At 38.1% G+C, this 20,578-nt stretch overlaps 1 protein-coding gene across 8 annotated transcripts in view; it reads left to right on the top strand.

Moving 5' to 3' along the window:
* Positions 1 to 20,578, top strand: part of FGD5 (FYVE, RhoGEF and PH domain containing 5) — a 157,071-nt gene that overhangs the window by 118,777 nt on the left and 17,716 nt on the right. For all 8 annotated transcript variants that reach the window (XM_060688292.2, XM_060688294.2, XM_060688289.2 and 5 more), the window contains exons 9-12: positions 1,521 to 1,571; positions 2,588 to 2,646; positions 10,052 to 10,123; positions 10,393 to 10,461. In XM_060688292.2, coding sequence (XP_060544275.2) covers positions 1,521 to 1,571; positions 2,588 to 2,646; positions 10,052 to 10,123; positions 10,393 to 10,461 — 251 coding nt within the window. The remainder of the gene's footprint in view (positions 1 to 1,520; positions 1,572 to 2,587; positions 2,647 to 10,051; positions 10,124 to 10,392; positions 10,462 to 20,578) is intronic.

A 20,578-nucleotide genomic window follows, 5' to 3' on the forward strand; every position in this document is an offset into this window, starting at 1 on the left:
TAAGGAGCAGGTGGCAGTTGTGGCTAGGAGGGCTTTTGGCCAACTATGTGCAACAGTTATGCTCTTTCTAAATTGAGAGGCCTTTCTTCCAGTCTCCCACGCTTGGTCATCTCCATGAGTTAATGCAATGTGCTGTACATGGAAATATCCTTGAAGAATAAATATCTGGAACCTGCAGCTGGTGCAGAAAGCAGTGGCACGAACAGTTTTGGGCACCCCTAGAGTTGCACATGTGAGTTGCATTGGGTGTCAATTTAAAGCCTTCATGAGACCAGCTACCTGAGGAACCATCTTTTACCAATTACGTCAACCTGTCCCACCAATCAGGCAGGGAGGGTAGGCTATGGACCAGATCAATCAAAGAATTTCTGGAAGAGAGTCAAGACCTGGCTCTGCCAACTGCCTTGGGGGTCCAAGAATGATTTGTGACTCTGAGAGTGCTTTGTGACTTGAGAGCACTCTGTCTGCCTTTTTAACTTTTTAATGTGTTTTTACTCCTATTTTTAACTTTGTATTTATCTATGTCCCTTTTATATGAGTGTATGACTTTTGTTTCACTCAAGCAAAATGAGTGGTATATAAATTAGATAGATTAGATGATAGATAGATAGATAGATAGATAGATAGATAGATAGATAGATAGATAGAGAGATAGAGAGATAGAGAGATAGAGAGATGATAGATAGATAGATAGACGAACAGACAGACCGAATGTGTCAGAGATACAGTATACAGCATCTGTGATTTGTTTGCATTGCAGAGGTCAGGCAATCCTTGTGTTCAAGGCTTCATTCTTGTTTGCCATACCATGTCTATCTGGCATGTCCAAGAGTCATGTCCAAGAGCCTCCTGCCAACAAAATCCAAATGCTGAATAAAGACTTAAATGTCTGGGCAGCTCTGATTTATTGCCAAGTCCTGATGTGAAGCATTACAATAATAGTTTCAACTATGAGTTTGGCTGAACAGCAATATAATTAAAGCTGAAAACAGTGTGAAAAAGCATTCCAGTGTCTCAAGCTCTGTGGAAATGCACAATTAAACTTTGTTACACTTTTTAAAATCAAACAATGAACACGATGCGGGAAAACTATGAAGGAAAGCTATGTGGAACTATGTTATTGTTGCAGTTATAAAATTGTCCATCCTTTCAGGTCATTTGCCTTTGGCTGGTTTCTGAGACAAAGTTGGCAGACATATTATGGGGTAGTTAGTGAGGAGAACAATAATAGTAAAAGAGTTAATGGAAGGGGGGAAAAGATCTAGAAGGTATACTGTATATTCCCTCTTGTATTGGGGAACAGTTTAGGAAATGGGAAGGAAGAAGGCTGAGTTTGACTTTTCTAGAGATGGATCCCATTTCATGGAGGAGAAGGTCTGCATCATCCTATGATCCTGGGCCATGAATCCTGAGATGCTGATCTTAATTCTGCTATTTAGATAATTGTAGATAGATTAATTAGCAGATCAAAGACAGTTTGAGATTTCCAACACATTTTTAATCCTATTTCTTCCCCACAGATTACTTGAATAACCTCTGCCCTGATTCTGCTGAATATGAAGATACACAAGGTAATTTTTACATAACCTCATTTTACCTAGAGCTGGGAATGATAAAACTCATGTTGCTTTGAGTTGATGCCATCCACTCATTTTGAATTGTTAATGAAATCAGAATTTGTTAGATTAGATACACTTCATTCTAGAATGACTAGAATGACTATCTAGAATGAACAGTACAGTATGTCTAATGGTTATTTAATAAAAAATTCTGCTGAGTCTTACTTTTCTGATAACTCAGGATATGACTGAATTTTAAATGTCTTTATTGAATTTTTTAGGTTTTATCTTCATGATTAAGAACCTAGGAGAATAAATTACTTGAATGTGTGATAAGGACTTTGTTGAAAACTCCACATACTCTAGTATTCCACTTAAAGGGCTCTTAACATGTATTCTGATTCAAACTTAACTTTTATCAACTATATTGACAAAAAAGAGAAGCTTAGCCTGAATTAGGCTTTTACACATACATAGCAGAGTTAAAAGAGAAACTTTCGTTTTATGATTCATGAGATTGTAGAATTAGAATGAAACTTCTATTTTATCTCATTATATTATTTCTACCATATGGAAAGGGAGGGGCTACATTAGAAACTTTTAGTACCTTAACTGCAGGCAGTTTATATTTGTAGTAATATATGTGGAATGAATGTGGAAAGATCATCCTGTTATTTCTAATATCAGCCTTTTCTAATAATTTTTTTATTATTTTGTAACAGCAAAGGCAGAATTAATTACTTTAGGTTGTAGAACAAAATAATAAATGATTAAAAAATCAACTCTTATGCTTAAACTATGATGGCTTTTATATAATATAAACAATATATTTATGCTAAAAAAAAACCTTTGTTTTCCTGAGGAAAGATATCGTTCTGAAAGAAGGCTAAATGCCCTTTACATAGAAGGCTACAGTAAAATAATAATAATAATAATAATAATAATAATAATAATAATAATAATAATAATAATAATAATAAATTACTTTATAAGCTTCATAAATTCATATGTTATTCCTTGCATTTCAGCGGCCTTGCTCATCATATCAGAACTTACAGATAGAGCCAATGATAGCATACAACAAGGGGTGAGTGCTAAGTCCTGACTTCAGAAATTATAAATATATAATTATAAAATTATAAATACATTTTATTGTTAAAAATGAAATAACTCATAAGACGCTTAAAATAATGGCACAGTATATTCATGTTTGACCATATATGTGCGTTTTGATGTTTTAACTTTGTGTATATAATTTATGCTATATTCACACATTAAAGTATTCATGTCCAGCAAAGTGTGTCCATAGAAATGAAAATGATTGGTTATTGATTTTTTTAGATCAAAGTAATGGGAGGGTACAACAGCAGGGGAATTGTCCAATGGGAGGATGCAGTAGCCCACAATACTGAAGCATCTTAAGGTTGCAATGTAGATGTGACATGTGAATTATTTGAGAACCCCAATGGACAAATAATAACTCTGCCTTGGTAGGTTTCAATTTTAGCATGTTTTTCCTCATCAAGGCTTCCTGACAGGTCAGCAGTTTCATCAGTATTACTCATGGCAGAGACGTAAAGCTGAGTATTATTGGCATACTGATCTCATTGAACTCAGAACCAATGCATGACCTCTCCCAATGGTTTCATGTAAATGTTAAACAGGGAGAACAAGGACAAACCCCCATAGCATCATAGTATCTCATCTCATATCACCATTGAGTTAAACTATCCACTGAGGGAGAAGTGAAACCACTGCAAAATAATGCCTCTAATCTAGATAACTACCATGGAAGATATCAAAAGCTATTGAGAGGCTTATTAGAACCAGGATAAGCACAATGTCTTCATTTAGAACCTGACAAAAGTCATCTATTAATGTGACCAAAGTTGTCTCCATCCCATGTCCAGGTCTGTATTCTGACTAAAAGGGGTCCAGATAATCTGCTTCATCTAGGATGCTCTGTAGCTGATTCTTAACCATTGTACCAACAACCTTGTTTATCCTCCCCCATTGATTTTTGATAGCAGTTCCTGCCATTTTGAGGTGAAGTATACAAAAATTGCCCATGAAATAGGCATATCATTTTAAAGCCACCACCACAACAGAGAAGATTCAGTTACAGTAGTGATAAGAGCTGAAGGACCAGGTTAGGGACAGATCATTTTATTTTATTTTTATTTTTATTTTTTTAATTTTATTTTAAATTTATATACCGCCCTTCTCCCTGAGGACTCAGGGCAGTGTACAGCCAGAATTAAAAAACATGAAATACAAATATTAAAAAACAATTAATATATATATAAATTTGGCCCAAATTCATCATGGACAAAATCTATTTATGTGGTTGCTAGGAATTGACAACAATTTGATTGCACGCAATCAGCATCATCAATCAATCCCATCTCTATTGTATCACTCAGATCCTCCCCTCCTGTTGAGTGAGTCCCTTCCCTATCAAAAGATTTCTAACAATGACTGCTGAAGAGCAACTGCTACATCTAGAGCAATCTACATAAAGATTATTGGACAACAGCAATAGCAATAGTACTTAGACTTATATACTATCTCATAGTGCTTGACAGCATTGCAGTTTACAGAGTCAGCATATTGCCCCCAACAATCTGGGTCCTCATTTTACTTCAATCACTCTCTATGGATCTGGAGTATACCAGTTTTTGTTTGTATGAGCATAGGAAGTGGAAGAATCCTTACATACAATTTAAGAATAAAAGCAGACCTTCTCTTTCTCTTTCTCTGTCTCTGTCTGTCTGTCTGTGTGTCTGTCTGTCTGTCTCTCTCTCTCTCTCTCTCTGTCTCTTTCTTTCTTTCTCTCTCTCTCTGTATGTCTCTGTCTCTGTTTCTCTCTGTCTCTAGCTCTCTAGCTCTCTCTCCTTTCCACAAATGACCCATTAGAGAAGCATGGAGGGGATCACTGCATAGTGCCTTTTGATTAGCAATGCTAGCAGGAGCCTTCTGAACGTACACATAGACATACAGCCCCTGCAAACTATCTGGGTGATTAAAATGTTCCAAAGGAATCACAAACAACAGATACCTGAGGATTGAAACGTTAGAAGAGTGAATGGAAGCTGTGAATATAATGACTGTAATTCATTAAAATCTCATCCTTTTTGTATCCATGTGCCGTCCAATCCTATCTCTTTAGTAGCAACAGAGGTCTCATTAGTTTCATTTTAGATAGCAAGATTTTACAGCTCGTCTGTGCTCATTCATTGTGTCCAAACTTTTCAACACTGGTAGATAGTTAATAGAGTGAGAGTCTGGTAAATGAGCATTCTGATCTCTGAAAAGGAGGCCAAATTTTATGGTGTATTTAATGTGTTACTATTACCTGTTAGGACCACAGCTGAACAACTGTTACTAATGGACGAAAAATACAGCTGATCCTATTAATGATACAGCTAACGGTTCACCCATCTTGGCTTGACTTGAAAGTTTAAGAGCAGACACAGATGGGGCACCAACACAGAATCCTAAAGTGAAATGTAGACTGAGAAGATAAATAAAAACGTCACAAAAATATTCTAGAAAATTAAAAGTTAAGTTCAAGTCAAGGTAGAGTGCTTCTGCCTCAGCAGATGGCAGTGCCTGAGTAACTTTGGAAACTAAGCAAACTCAAACCCTGGTTAATGCTGGGTAACTCCCAAGACTATAGGCGAAAGAGGAATTTAAAAAAAAAATGCAGTGGGAAGCAATTGCTTACTGTTGCCAAGAAAATTACATGAATGTGAATCACCAGAAATCCAACACAGCTGGAAGTTATTTCTGTTCCAAGCAGCCAAAAACATCCGACTATATGAAGAATGAAGTGAATGTAGACTATATAAAATTTCCCACTTAAAATTCAATTTATAACAGTATAAACTATTGAACATCTTGACCATGTGCACAGCCCCCCTCCCCCAATTATAGGGCCAAAGCAAGCAAAAAACATCCATGGAATTCACACTTTCATGAATGACATTGTTAAAAAAAAGGGGGGTGAATCCAATCTGGATCAGGATCTTGGGGGTATAAGAGAGTTTAAACATTTGGGCTTGTATATATTCTAACTCTGATTAACCTTCTTTGCCTGCTAATTTCCTGAGTGGCAACTCATCTAGTAGGTCCAATGTCTGACCAATCTGAAATCTCAGTCTGAGAAAGAAGAAATGCAGCGCGACATCCCTATGTTTTGCCCTTTCATTAGGGTTACCATATCTGTGCTGCAGAAAATCAGAGAGCCACTAGATGGCAGCAGAGCAATACATAAAATTCCAGCTCTTTGCTGCTCTATAGTGGTTTCCTGAATTTTTGCAGTCCAAATATCACCTAATGCTCTTGGCATAGTGCAGCTAGAAAGAATGTGATTTCTACATTCATTTCATATGCAGTTATTTGTAGAAGGGGAAAGGATCGATAGACCCTTCAAGCCAGTGTTGGACAAATTCAGGATGGGGGTGCTAAGGAAGGATGTAAAAGAGTTTCGCTGCAAATTCCTCTGAGAAACCGTCTCAAAAACAATTCTGTGCAAGGGTGGACAGGGTGGCAAGTAGTAAGTTTCAGTATGCTTGCCCTTTAAAAAGCCAGTGTGCCTCAATCTCTTGAGAAAGGGGCTGCTTCTTCCTTCTTTGACATCTCCATGAACATCTATGATCAAATGATCATTCCAGGAAGTGTTGGAGAAAGAAATATGCTTTTCTGAAGGAACCCAGCTTAGACCTTTTATAGCATATGTAGAAGGCAGAGCTCTTTCCAAAGATAAGTAAAGCAATAGAAGAACCCTCAGACGCCCTGAATATCTTTTAAAAGTTACTACAATTGCTGTTCATCCTGGCAAAATTTTCTATTGTTTCTTTTTTACTACCAGTAAAAACTCTACTTCTCTACAAGAAGTAGCGTTAATGGCCATGTAACTGATTATAGAAAATATATGTTACTGACTCAATTACGATGCTCTTTTGAAAGCTAAACAAGGTGGCTATGCTCAGAAAGTGCCTGGTATCACAATGTTGATAAGTAGTGCTAGGTATTCTCATTAAAGGCAGGTGTTTAGGTGTGTTGATCTAATTACACCATCACCCTACTAAACAAATAATTCCCTCAACACTGTCAAACTATTCACTAAGTCTGCATTACTATTAATCTTCTCATCGTTCCTATCACCCATCTCCTTCCACTTATGACTGTATGACTGTAACTTTGTTGTTGGTATTCTTATGATTGTATTCTTATGATTGTTCCTAATATGATTTGATTGCTTATTTGTACCCTATGACTATCATTAAGTGTTGTACCTTATGATTCTTGATGAACGTATCTTTTCTTTTTATGTACACTGAGAGCATATGCACCAAAGACAAATTCTTGTGTGTCCAATCACACTTGGCCAATAAAGAATTCTATTCTGTTCTATTACACAAGAAACAAACATCCTACACCATTCTTGTGGGTATACCAGTAGCCTAGTTGTAAAAAACAAAACAAAACAAAACAAAAAAACTCCCAGCAATGCAACCCTTTTCATAGTGTGAAAAGAAGGAAACATCTGCTAGAGGCAGATCAAGCTGCTTTAGAGGTCTATTAGCAAGGGATAGTGAAACAGTTGGCAATTTTGTTGTGGAAGATTGGACACCACCAACAGTGTGTATACCTGAATTCAATGAGTATGAAAGTTCTGAGTGATGGAGAAGTTGTATTCATTAAACTAGTATTGTGGTTCTGAATTCTCACAATTAGCTATGATTTATAATTTATGTTAGAATTCTCTTGCTCTCATCTCAGTTGGATAACTATAATTTCAGTGAAGAAACCTTTGCACATACCATATCACTTCATTACCCAGTGTATGTGATAGTAGATAACAACTCTATCAGTGCCAATAACTGATGATGTCTTCCTACTGCTTCTCAATCTCAGATAGAAATTCACCTGTTTGTCATTTGTGGATGCAGTGGCATATGTACAAAGATCCGTACTTACTATATTCTTACACTAATTTATTTCTTTAGAATGTTCTTTGTTTATTTTTTTAAAAATAATTTTTATTAAACAGTTTGTCTTTAAAAACAACACAAAAAACAATCACACACATATAAAAGCAAAACATGTCAAGACATAACGTATTGAACATTACATAACATTAATGGTAATTTTACAGCATGTCGTATCGACTTATGCATTTTGCTTTGGTAGTTCTCTATTCTATCATTTATATTTACTATTCAATAGTAGGATAATCGCATTACTCCAACAAATATATATATATATATATATATATATATATATATATATATATATATATATATATATATATATATATATTTGTTTTCTCAGGTTTTCGCGGGTGTTTGTATGTAGGTCTTTGGTTATTCGGGTCTTCTCCCACGTAAAATTGGAAGTGTCTTGGCGACGTTTCGACAAAGTCTCATTCGTCATCTTCAGGCTGGTGTTCTCGGCTTCGTGCTTCCAGGAGCTCCTGGAAGCACGAAGCCGAGAACACCAGCCTGAAGATGACGAATGAGACTTCATCGAAACGTCGCCAAGACACTTCCAATTTTACGTGGGAGAAGACCCGAATAACCAAAGACCTATATATATATATATATATATATATATATATATATATATATATATATATATATATATGCATATTCTTTCTAGCCAGGTTTTACCTACGTAAACTAAGTTGTTCTACAGCCCTGGTTCTGTGAAATCTCATTCACAAGTTTCTGGGCCTTTTTTCTGCTGACAAACTGCAACTCTGTGTTGCTCTCTGGGAGACTCAGATAGCTATTTCTGCCTATTAAGGCGTCATCAGTGAGCCACACCCACTTCTCAGATATCCTCCCTGTAAAGGTACAATGTGTCTTTTTCCCTTTTTCGTAGGCTTTTATGTGCATATTCTTTCTAGCCAGGTTTTACCTACGTAAACTAAGTTGTTCTACAGCCCTGGTTCTGTGAAATCTCATTCACAAGTTTCTGGGCCTTTTTTCTGCTGACAGACTGCAACTCTGTGTTGCTCTCTGGGAGAGCCAGATTGTACCTTTACAGGGAGGATATCTGAGAAGTGGGTGTGGCTCACTGATGACGCCTTAATAGGCAGAAATAGCTATCTGAGTCTCCCAGAGAGCAACACAGAGTTGCAGTCTGTCAGCAGAAAAAAGGCCCAGAAACTTGTGAATGAGATTTCACAGAACCAGGGCTGTAGAACTTAGTTTACGTAGGTAAAACCTGGCTAGAAAGAATATGCACATAAAAACCTACGAAAAAGGGGAAAAGACACATTGTACCTTTACAGGGAGGATATCTGAGAAGTGGGTGTGGCTCACTGATGACACCTTAATAGGCAGAAATAGCTATCTGAGTCTCCCAGAGAGCAACACAGAGTTGCAGTCTGTCAGCAGAAAAAAGGCCCAGAAACTTGTGAATGAGATTTCACAGAACCAGGGCTGTAGAACAACTTAGTTTACGTAGGTAAAACCTGGCTAGAAAGAATATGCACATAAAAACCTACGAAAAAGGGGAAAAGACACATTGTACCTTTACAGGGAGGATATCTGAGAAGTGGGTGTGGCTCACTGATGACACCTTAATAGGCAGAAATAGCTATCTGAGTCTCCCAGAGAGCAACACAGAGTTGCAGTTTGTCAGCAGAAAAAAGGCCCAGAAACTTGTGAATGAGATTTCACAGAACCAGGGCTGTAGAACAACTTAGTTTACGTAGGTAAAACCTGGCTAGAAAGAATATGCACATAAAAGCCTACGAAAAAGGAAAAAAGACACATTGTACCTTTACAGGGAGGATATCTGAGAAGTGGGTGTGGCTCACTGATGACGCCTTAATAGGCAGAAATAGCTATCTGAGTCTCCCAGAGAGCAACACAGAGTTGCAGTTTGTCAGCAGAAAAAAGGCTCAGAAACTTGTGAATGATATTTCACAGAACCAGGGCTGTAGAACAACTTAGTTTACATAGGTAAAACCTGGCTAGAAAGAATATGCACATAAAAGCCTACGAAAAAGGAAAAAAGACATATATATATATATACATATATATACACACACACACACACACACATTATAATATTCATTGTTCTTATCTACACATTTATATTTGTCTATATTTACATCTCTTTAGTTAATGTTGTTCAGTTACTTTAATTTAAGTTTCATCAATATTAAGTTAAATATTTCTTGTTCTGATTTCTATTTGCAAGCCAACTGTACATTTTATTCACCCTACTGCTTCTCAATCTCAGATAGAAATTCACCTATCATTAGTGGCATATGTACAAAGATCCATACTTACTGTATTCTTACACAAATCTATTTCTCTAGAATTTTCTTTCTTTATTAATCACGTTACACAGAGGCTGATGGTGCTATATTTCAGTTGCTTTCCTTCATTCAAACAGAAGCATATCATGTGCATTAAATGTAGTAAATTTCTATTAAATCACATTATTTGCTTCTTTTTTTTTATCCACAGGAAAATTTGCAGAAATTGGTACATATAGAGCACAGTGTCAAGGGACAGAGCAACCTTCTACAACCAGGAAGAGTAAGTTCTCTTTTTGATTAACAGTATTATGTAAAAGTTTGAGGTTCATTCCAGTAAATGTTGAGTTCAGTAGATCTGATATCCTTGATTATTTGCCAATATTTGCTATAGTACGACACTGCAAACTTTAGGGTTTCATTAAGCCATTTCTCTTTAATTCAAAAGGCAATTAATGATTGCCAAGAGTTGCGTCTGTATTCCGATTCACATGTTGAACTACTGAATGTAAAGAAAAAAAGATGTATTTGTGCCTCTGTTTTCTTTCTCAGATATTTCTGAAAGAAGGGACATTAATGAAAGTGTCTGGGAAAAATAGGCATCCTCGACATTTATTCTTGGTAAGATTTTGTTTTTACTCTCTATTAATATGTAGTCTGATGTACATGAATGAATCTGTGCAAATAAGGTTGGCAATCAGCAACGTATTTCCTAGGGCAGTGATGGCTAACTTTTTTTCCTTGGGTGCCAAAAATGTGCGTGCATGCATAATAGCACGCCTGTGTGTGCCCACACCAATAATGCAATGCCCCCTGCATGCCCCACCTCCCTGCGCATGTGCACGCAATCCCCCCGCACTGCCCTACCTTCCTGAGCAGGCACGTGCGACCCCCCCCACGCTCCCCACCCCTGCGAATGCGCATGCAATCCCCCGCATCCTGTTTTGGGCCTAGCAGGCCACACTGAAGCCTCTGGGGGCTGGAAATGGTCTGTTTTCTGACTTCCTGTAGGCCCATTTTTCGCCCTCCCAGAGCCTCCGCATGAGCCCTGTACTTACCTGGCATCCAAAACGGGCCGCGTGGAGACTCCTGGGAGGGGTGGGGTGGCATGGGCATGCATGCGTGTCTCCCACATGCGCGACAGAGACCTGAAAATCAGCTGGCTGGCGGGAGGTGCAAGCGCATGCATGGTGGAGCTGACCTAGGGCGACAGCTCGCGTGCCCGGAGAAATGGCTCCGCGTGCCACCTGTGACACGTGTGCCATAGGTTCGCCATCACAGTCCTAGGGAATAAATGACACTAGACAAAATGGGACTTTCTTATAAATAAACAAAATTCCAACTTAATGTTGCAGCAATATAAATGCTAGTTTGGACATTATTCCCCAAAACTTTAATAAATATTTATTTGTTTATTTACTTAATAAGTTTATAGGCTGCTTATCTCATATGCAGGGGCGGTGCAGTGGCTCAGTGGTTAAGAGTCTGGGCTTGTAGGCCGAAAAGCAGGCAGCCCAGGTTCGAGTCCTGAGTGCCATGCAATGGGGGGAGCTCTTGTTCCTTGCCCCTGCCAACCTAGCAGTTCAAAAGCATGCAAATGCGAGTAGATAAATAGGTAGCACTTCTGTGGGAAGGTAAGGGCACTCCATGACACCATGCTGGCCACATGACTGTGGAAATGTCTTCAGACAGTGCTGGCTCAATGACCTTGAAGCAGGGATGAGCACTGCCCCTACAGTTGGCAACAACTAGCAGAATAAAATTTGCAGGGACTCCTCTACATTTTATATTTTACTAATCACATATATATGACTGAGTGAAGAACAATTAAAAGAGGGTAAAAACAATACAAATATTGAGATTTCTTTTACAAAAACAGCAAAAACAAAAATAACAGCCAAGAGCACTCATAAACACTCAAATTAACCATGAAACATGTTCTCCCATGCTATCAGGGCCTCAGACTCGATACAAAGCCATGTTTTTTATGTCTTGTAAAAGGCCAGCAGAATCAAGGCAAGTCTAATTTCTGAAGGTGCAGGGGGTATATATTCCAGAAAGATTATATTTCTTCCTATATGACCAAAGCAGATTTAAACTATACTTCAGTTTTGCAGCCTAAAATTGTATTTACCTTGCTGACTCATATCACATCTCTCTACATGGGGTTCCTCTTGAGGAGCACCCGGAGGCTCCCTCTGGTCCAGAATGTAGCCGCGCGAGTAATAATCGGGGCGACTCGTCGCTGCCATGTAACACCCATCTTGCGCGAGCTGCACTGGCTCCCGGTGGTCTTCCGGCTGCGCTTCAAGGTGTTGGTTACCACCTTTAAAGTGCTCCATGGCTTAGGACCTGGTTACCTACAGGACCGCATTCTGCCACCGATTGCCTCCCACCGACCAATACGCTCCCACAGAGAGGGCCTCCTCAGGGTGCCGTCAGCCAAATAGTATAGGCTGGCGACCCCCAGGGTGAGAGCCTTTTCTGTGGGGGCCCCGGCCCTATGGAATGAACTGCCCTGGACATACGAAGGATCCCCAACCTCCGTGCCTTCTGTCGCGCTCTGAAGACCCTATTATTCCAGCAAGCTGGTCTGACAGGATAAAAGTTTTTTAAATTGGGTTTTGATAGGGGTTTTTAAATGATTTTAGTTGGATGTTTTAAATCTGGCCGAATGATTGAATTATTTTAATAAGCTTTTAATTTTTGCTGTATATTGTTTTTACCATGGCTGTTCACCGCCCTGAGTCCCTCAGGAGAAGGGCGGTATATAAATATAATAAACTAACTAACTAACTAACTAACTAACTAACATTGCTGACTCATATTCAACTAGTAACTGATCAGTTACAATTCCATATGTGTTATTATAAGTCATGTATTCCCTATCCCAGTGTTGCCGAAACGGGAGATTGCACACACACACGGGGGAGTGCCAGAAACTGGAACAGCAGCTTCCCAGTGCGCATGCATGGGAGCATCAGAAACTGGAAGACATGCGCGCTGGGAAGCTGAGCTTCTAGTTTCCGGTGTGTACATGCGTGCCAGTTACCTGGTCTTTCAGTTTCTGGCGTGCATGCAAACACACAGATGCACACATGCGCACATGAAGATGCATGCCGGAAACCGGAAGAGTAGTGGGCGATGGCTGGTGTGCCATAGGTTCACCATCATGGTCCTATCCTATATCCAATATTTTTATTTCCTTCTCCAAAACGAGGAAAATTGTATTTGTGTTTACAGGTGGTCCTAGCTTAACAATGGTAATTGGGACCAAAATTTCTATCATTAAGTAATGCAGTTGTAAAGCATGATGTCACGTAATTGCACTGCTTAGCAATAGTAGTTTCAGCAGTTCCTAGTTACTGTCATTAACCAAGGGTCACGTGGATCATGTGACTTCATGTGACCATGACTTCCATTTTCCTGCTGGCTTCCCAGTTTGCTTGTGGGAAGCTGGCCAGGGAAGGATGGAAATCATGATCACATCACCTGGCACACTGCAACAGTTGAACGTCAAAGAGTGTTCTTAAGTACAGTTAGTAGTCTTGCAAGTTTGAACAGTTACTGAACATGTGGTCATTAATTGAGGTCTACCTGCATTACATTTACTTTTTTATTTGAAGCCCAGTTTTAGTCTATCAAGATAGTTTTGAATGTTATTTTTGAATTCTAGATTTAAAAGATTAAGAGCAAGTCCTGTGGCTCCCCACCTGATACCTCCCTCTATTTGATGAGGATCAATAGATGAGTATCTTTTTGAGCATGGTTTTCAAACTAGCTGTAGAATAGAATAGAATAGAATAGAATAGAATAGAATAGAATAGAATAGAATAGAATAGAATAGAATGCAGTGCAGTACAATACAATACAATACAATACAATACAATACAATACAATACAATACAATACAATACAATACAATACAATACAATACAATAACAGAGTTGGAAGGGACCTTGGAGGTCTTCTAGTCCAAACCCTTCTTATAACTACTGTGTTTCCCCGAAAATAAGACCCTGTCTTATATTTTTTTGAACCCTGAAATAAGCGCTTGGCCTTATTGCCATGTGCTCAAAAGCCCAATTGGGCTTATTATCAGGGGATGTCTTATTTTGGGGGAAAAAGGGTACTCAATAGATATACCATTCAGCTCATACTTAATTGTCAATTAAAATGTCAAGATATATTATGTCTACATCATTCCCATAGTCTACAAAGTAAGTCATCCAATGGAAAATTGAGATAAGATTAGTTCTTAACCAATACATGCTGAGTTGTAAAAATTATTACATTGTTTTCAATGCGTTTATGGTTCAAATAAACTATGCTCTAGAATCTTTCAAGGAATACAACTAAATTTGAATTCAAATTTACTTTTTTCTATGTACTTAATTCCAGAGCATGTCAAATTATATTAATGACAGGAGGTTTCAAAGCATTCCTTTTTTTCAGTTAGTAAATGGCTTCAGATACCAACTGTGGTGGCAAATTTAGCAGTAGCGGAGTTGTGGGTTTTTTTTTTCCCTCTTGGTTGCTCTCTTTCCCTTCCTGAAGCATTGAAATAGGACCTAGAGATATAACGTAGTTTCAGTTTCAATTATGTTTCCCTAGTTTTTTGTCATTCAAATTGCAAAGACAAAGTCGTTGCTATAAGCTGTGTGCGTTAAAATAAAAGGAAAACCATTTCTGAATGAAACGTGAATTTAGATTGTGCTGCAAGTTGTGTGACTCAAAATTAGACTGGCTGTTCACTGCAGGGGGGAAAATAATTATCTCTTGGCAGTTGGAAATATTGCAAAAGCGAGTTCTTGCGGGATTTAATGGCACATGAATAAATATATACCAGTGACATCCTTTCCTGTTTTTTCATCTCTTCTGCCAAAAATGAATAATACAGTCAGGCATCTCTATTGCTATGAAGTAAAATTTGGAGTAACAATGAAAGCTAATGATTTGGATCATCAGAAATAAAACAGCCTGTGCGGTCTCACGCTTAGGACTGTGTTTATAAGTTTCAGGTAACAAAACCTGAAAAACTGTTGGAATTTTATTTCACATAGTTGGTTGATCCAGAAGACAATTGTAAAAGGGCCATATATGTAATGTGGTTATTAGTTCCTACCAGGGGTGGGTTCTACTTACCTTTACTACCAGTTCGCAACAGGGCCGCGCGCACACGAACGCTTTGCTCATGCATGCATGCGTGCACACTCTTCTGCGCATGCGCAGAAGCGTTTTGATGATGTTGGGGTGGGTGGGTGAAGCCTCCCTCCAGTTTTCCTACCGGTTCTATAGAACCGGTCTAAACCGGGGGCAACCCACCACTGGTTCCTACGCTATTGAATAGAATAGAATAGAATAGAATAGAATAGAATAGAATAGAATAGAATAGAATAGAATAGAATAGAATAGAATAGAATAGAATAGAATAGAATAGAATAGAATAGAATTCTTTATTGGCCAAGTGTGATTGAAAACACAAGGAATTTGTCTTAGATGTATATGCTCTCAGTGTACCTAAGGAGAATGAAATAATTATTACAATAATTTGCATAGAATATAAATGCCCATGTTGCACAGCTGCAGAATAAATAGCAGTACATTAGGTATGGTATTAAAGTAGAATGCATAAATGGGCTTCCCTGGAAAGAACAGCTGTTGTTGAGTTTGTAGGAATCATCATAAAAATCAGTGCATATGTTGGAAAGTTAGACCTTCGTATAGTATATATCACAGAATGTCTTCCGGAAAGTTTTTTTTTTTAATAGGGATGTTTGTATAGAAGTGGTATGGGTTGGGATAATCATATCTTTCTTAAAATAGTTTAAAAATAAACAAAAATAGTTTAAAAAGTGAAATCTTTAGCAATAGACTTCACTTGAGGACTACCTGTATTCAATATGATAACAGCTAGAAAGAGTCTAATTTAATTTTTTAATGACATAGATCATAGGAATTTGTCCTGAATAGCATTTAAATAATTGAAAAGGAGTATATTCCTCTTCTGGCCTTACCTATGATTCCTCCGAAGTAAGCCCTATTGAACTTTGCAGACTGCAGTGCAAACCTCTAAAAACAAATATAATTGTCTATTTATGTATTATCTATTCAGCAACTGTAGATTTTTTGCACATTGCTTTTGTCAAAGAATTATTTGTTGAGAAATTAGAGAAAACAATTGGAAAAATGTGACAATCCTAGACCAGGCCAAGTCCAAAAATGGCAGGGAATTTCTAGAATCCTGGCACTCTGACAAATCAGTCATCAATAGTCACATAGACATTAGCAACATCTATAGGTGGTATTCACTTACCTTTGCTACCAGTTCGCAAATTTGAGCACTCGCACGCAACACCTCCGCGCATGCACAGGACCTTCTGCACATGCGCAGGACCTTCCGTACATGCGCAGGACCTTCTGTGTATGCACAGAGTGTCAAAAACAGGACATGATGATGTCCAGGCGGGTGGGTGGAGCCTCCCGCAACCGCCGCTACCGGTTTGCTCGAACTGGATAGAAACTGGCTGAATACCACCACTGCTATAGACTATGCAAAAGAGATAATCAGCCCAAAAGAGAAAAAGACTCCAGCACGTCTCCACCAGTAATCAGCACTCAGGTCAGCATAGATTAACTCCAAGGTTAACTTCAGACCATCAATCAAGTAAGCAAGAAACTGCCAAAGAGCCATCAGTAAACAGCCCAGCCAAAGAATTTCTAAGACTGCCTCCACCAACACAGACAGGCAAGCCACCAGAATATAAACTGACAGCAAACAGCACTCCTTACTAGCACTGATGATGTTACCTAGTTTGGGTAATGAAACGTGCAAGGAAACAAGCAAGCTCAGAGAGCACCAAGGACCTCTCAAACAAAATAAAATCTGCATTCAAATAGTATGTTAATGTTGACCATATTTAAAAAACAAACAGGTACCTTTGGACAAAACCCCCCAGGATAACTCCTAAATTTTCTGTTTAGATAAGATTTCAAGTTGATGTTGAAAAGAAAGATGTTGTGGAGAGAGACTGGCTGAGCCAGGGGAAGGTATCAAGCATGGATTTAGTATAGAATATTTATTGAGACACAAGAGAGCAAGGAGCAATTCCCTTGAATGCAGCTGAATCTTATCTAGCCTGACTCAGGTCTAGACTGCCAGCCTGGAAAGATTTCTGTGAAAGTAGCTAATTGAACACTTCGTGTGTAGATCTTGTGGTTCACACACAACAGGTGTATTCCTGATATTCTATATATAGGGCACTGCTGGTCAGCAGTTACAGCATGGATCTAGATGAATACACAGTCTAACTAGGTATGAAGCAATTTAATTTGGTTTTAAGCATTGTACAAAATAAGCTATTTATTTTAGGGAAACTTCAGTATTGACTTTCAGCATCGTCAATTGAAAAGAGACCCAAGGACTCAGCTCAGCTTTCCCAGCTGCAAAAATTCAACAAAAATAAAGCAATACCCTGAGATGTCACATGGAAGGAATGGCTGATGTATTAAATGTTTGTTTGTTTAAAAAATAATTTTTAAAAAATAAATAAATAAAGCAACACCAACAGAATAAAACCAGGTTACTAGCAAACACATCTTGGTCAATTTGTTAGTAATGTACAGAAATGTGTGTAATGCTCTTGAAATAACGGGGAAATAGTGCACGAAGATGAACACAATCTCTTCCATACAAGTGTTTTATATAGATACTCAAAGCTGACATGAACATTTAGCAACATCATTCCTCTCCTGGCTAGCTCAAGAGCATTAATTTGAATTTCCTGGTAGCTAGTCATGACTTGAGACATTAGGTACATTTCCCTGAATGTGAAGACAAAACAGATGGGAAATCACTCTTACAGGCAATTAACAAACACAACCATCATTAATGTTTAATAAAAACCAAAGCATAATAATCATGGCTGCCATAGCAACAGTGCAATAGGGTAGCTCCCATTGTCATCACTAACGCAAAATATCTTGTGTTTTGTAGAACTTTTTAATATATATTTTTTTCTTTGCAAACAACAAGCAGAACGTATAGCCAGGGCATAATGCAGTGCATGCTGGGGAAAGCCTGACAATCCTTCATGCAAACTAATTTTATGGGATGGCAGGGTGCCCTTCATTAGCTATCTCTTCTGTGACCTGAATTGACCTCATACTAGGTGGCTGCATTAATAGGCAAAGAAAAGGGCATAGCCTTCCCAGTAATTAAGTAAACACTGCATATTCAAAGAAGGCTACAACCTAATTTTTATCTCTGTTTTCTACAGTGAAATCATCTCATTTTAAAGGCTAAATTAATAACTGCATAAATCAAGACGTGTTTGTGGCTTCATAACAAAATTAACTTCTCTTGATATTCTTCCTGTGACATTTCCTCCTAGAAAGCCACATTTAATCTTTTTTGTTATAACAACCAAGGGAAATTCATTTTTGTGATCTGTTCTTTAATAGCTAAGAGTCGGGTTTTTTCCTCCCTTGACCTTGCCAATTCCCAATTTACGAGAAACTATCCTAGATTTATCTTTGTAGAGGTGCCCGGTACTTGCGGTACTGGAATCAAGATAAAATCACAAGGCAGGGTCAGATACTGCGATTATTAAATTAATATTGGTAGGAGGGGTAATTTACAAAGCAATACAAAAATGTGACAGAAACTTCCTTGAGAAGCTTTGGTTATTTTTTTAATATAGAAAATCTGTATTTGCTGACCTAGAAAAAAATAATCTTCTAGGGCAGTAATAAGTGGAGAATAGTAAGTAGGAGACAAGGGAGATGAATAATATAAATACAGACTAAAATTTGGACTACGTTTAGTAGCAGTACTTTTACAGGCAGTGTTCATATATACCTGTCACGTATAAGATGAAGTTCCATGTAGCTTTATGATAGGAAGAGCCCTCAGCCACTCCAGCAGCCTACTAATAATTTCAATAGACTGTTTTCTTTATCAAGCATCTCTTTCTTTTAACTGTTCCATCGCCATCGTCTCCAAATCTGTAACAGAAAGTTCTTCCATCTTCTAGAAAATACACAGTAGATGCATTTGCTATAACTTTTGCTTTTTCAGCAGAACAGGATAGCATTGCAAAGTAGATTTAATAAAATAATTAATTACAGACATTAATGGAAGGGTTCCCCATGTGCCTGAGGAATTCTGGGAGTTGAAATCTTCACATTGTAAAGGCTCTGAAATTGAGAATGAAATGGCTGAGGGGAATCACTTGGGATTTTGGAGCAAGAAGCTACCAATATTTATTTATTTGTTTGTTTGCTTGCTTGCTTGTTTGTTTGTTTTATTTGTCAAGAATGTATTAGGTAATTTATAAAATTATAAGCATGAATTAAATACATAAAATAGATACAAGTAGAGGAAACATTAGGACAGGGACAGTGCTCTTATGCACACCCCTTACAGACCTCTTAGGAATGGGGTGAGGTCAACAGTAGACAGTCTTAGGTTAAAATTTTTAGTTGACATTCTGCTCTGTTTCTCCATAATACCCAAATCAAAAGAGGCTATGTTGTGTCATAACTGCATAACATGTCTGGGTGCAGTGATGGGTGGAAGTGAGGGAGTAAACATTACCGATTTTGTGGGAGGGAGTTTTCCCAGGCTTGGAAATTGGGGAATTGATCTGTTCTGCAAGGGTTGCACTCCCTTGGAAAGAATAGCAACAGCACTTAGACTTATATACCACTTCACAGTGCTTTACAGCCTCTCTAAGCACTTTACAGAATCAGCATATTGCCCCCAATAATCTGGATCCTCATTTTACCAACCTGGGAAGGATGGAAGGCTGAGGATGGACCTTGAGCCGGTGAGATTTGAACTGCCAAACTTCTGGCAGCCAGCAGTCAGCAGAAGTAGCCTGCAGGACTGCACTCTAACTACTGGGCCACCATGGCTCAGAATAAGTATATAGGCTTGAGAGTGTTGATAGAATCATCATTGTAATTGGAGGCTAGGGGTGCCTATTATTAATTCTGTTCAATATGCACTCAATACCTGTTCATGGATAAGGATAGCCAAGCTACAACTGTTCACGCATTGATAACCTCACATTTAGATCATTTATATGGAGTTACGTTTGGGCTTGGTCCAAATGTTGTATTTGGTGCAGATTACAGCAGCCAATTTGTTGGCCTGGCCACATTCACCTTAATGCATATCTTGAAACAATTTCATATTGGCCACTTAACTACCAAGTCAGGTTCAGGGACATGGATATTTCTCAGATTGCTGCTGACCTTATAATTGATTGATTGATTGATTCGATTTCTATAGCTGTCCATCTCAATGACTTTTGGTAGCTTACAATTCAAAAAGATTTGGCCAGTCATTGAGATTCTCTGCTTCATCTAGTGAGGACGGTTGAGTCTCATGAACTGACCCTATCCATGATACTTACCCACACTTTGGAATGCTGGAAGAATACTTCATTTTCTTCCTCTCATCTCCTATAAATCAATGGTGCTTTAAGGATCTATTTTGTATATATTTTATTGTTACTTTTATTGTACACTTCTCTGAGATGCTTTGGCAAAAGGAGGGCTCTATAAGTATATTGGGTAAATAAGATAAACAGACAATGGATTTTATGCTAATTTGTAATATCTATCTATCTATCTATCTATCTATCTATCTATCTATCTATCTATCAGCTATCCCAAATCAAATTTGTTAGTCACTACATTCAATACAACTCTTTACCTCAGTCCATTTTAT

Source organism: Pantherophis guttatus, chromosome 2, assembly GCF_059756535.1.
Source record: "Pantherophis guttatus breed Tessera chromosome 2, ASM5975653v1, whole genome shotgun sequence".
Lineage (NCBI taxonomy): Eukaryota > Metazoa > Chordata > Lepidosauria > Squamata > Colubridae > Pantherophis > Pantherophis guttatus.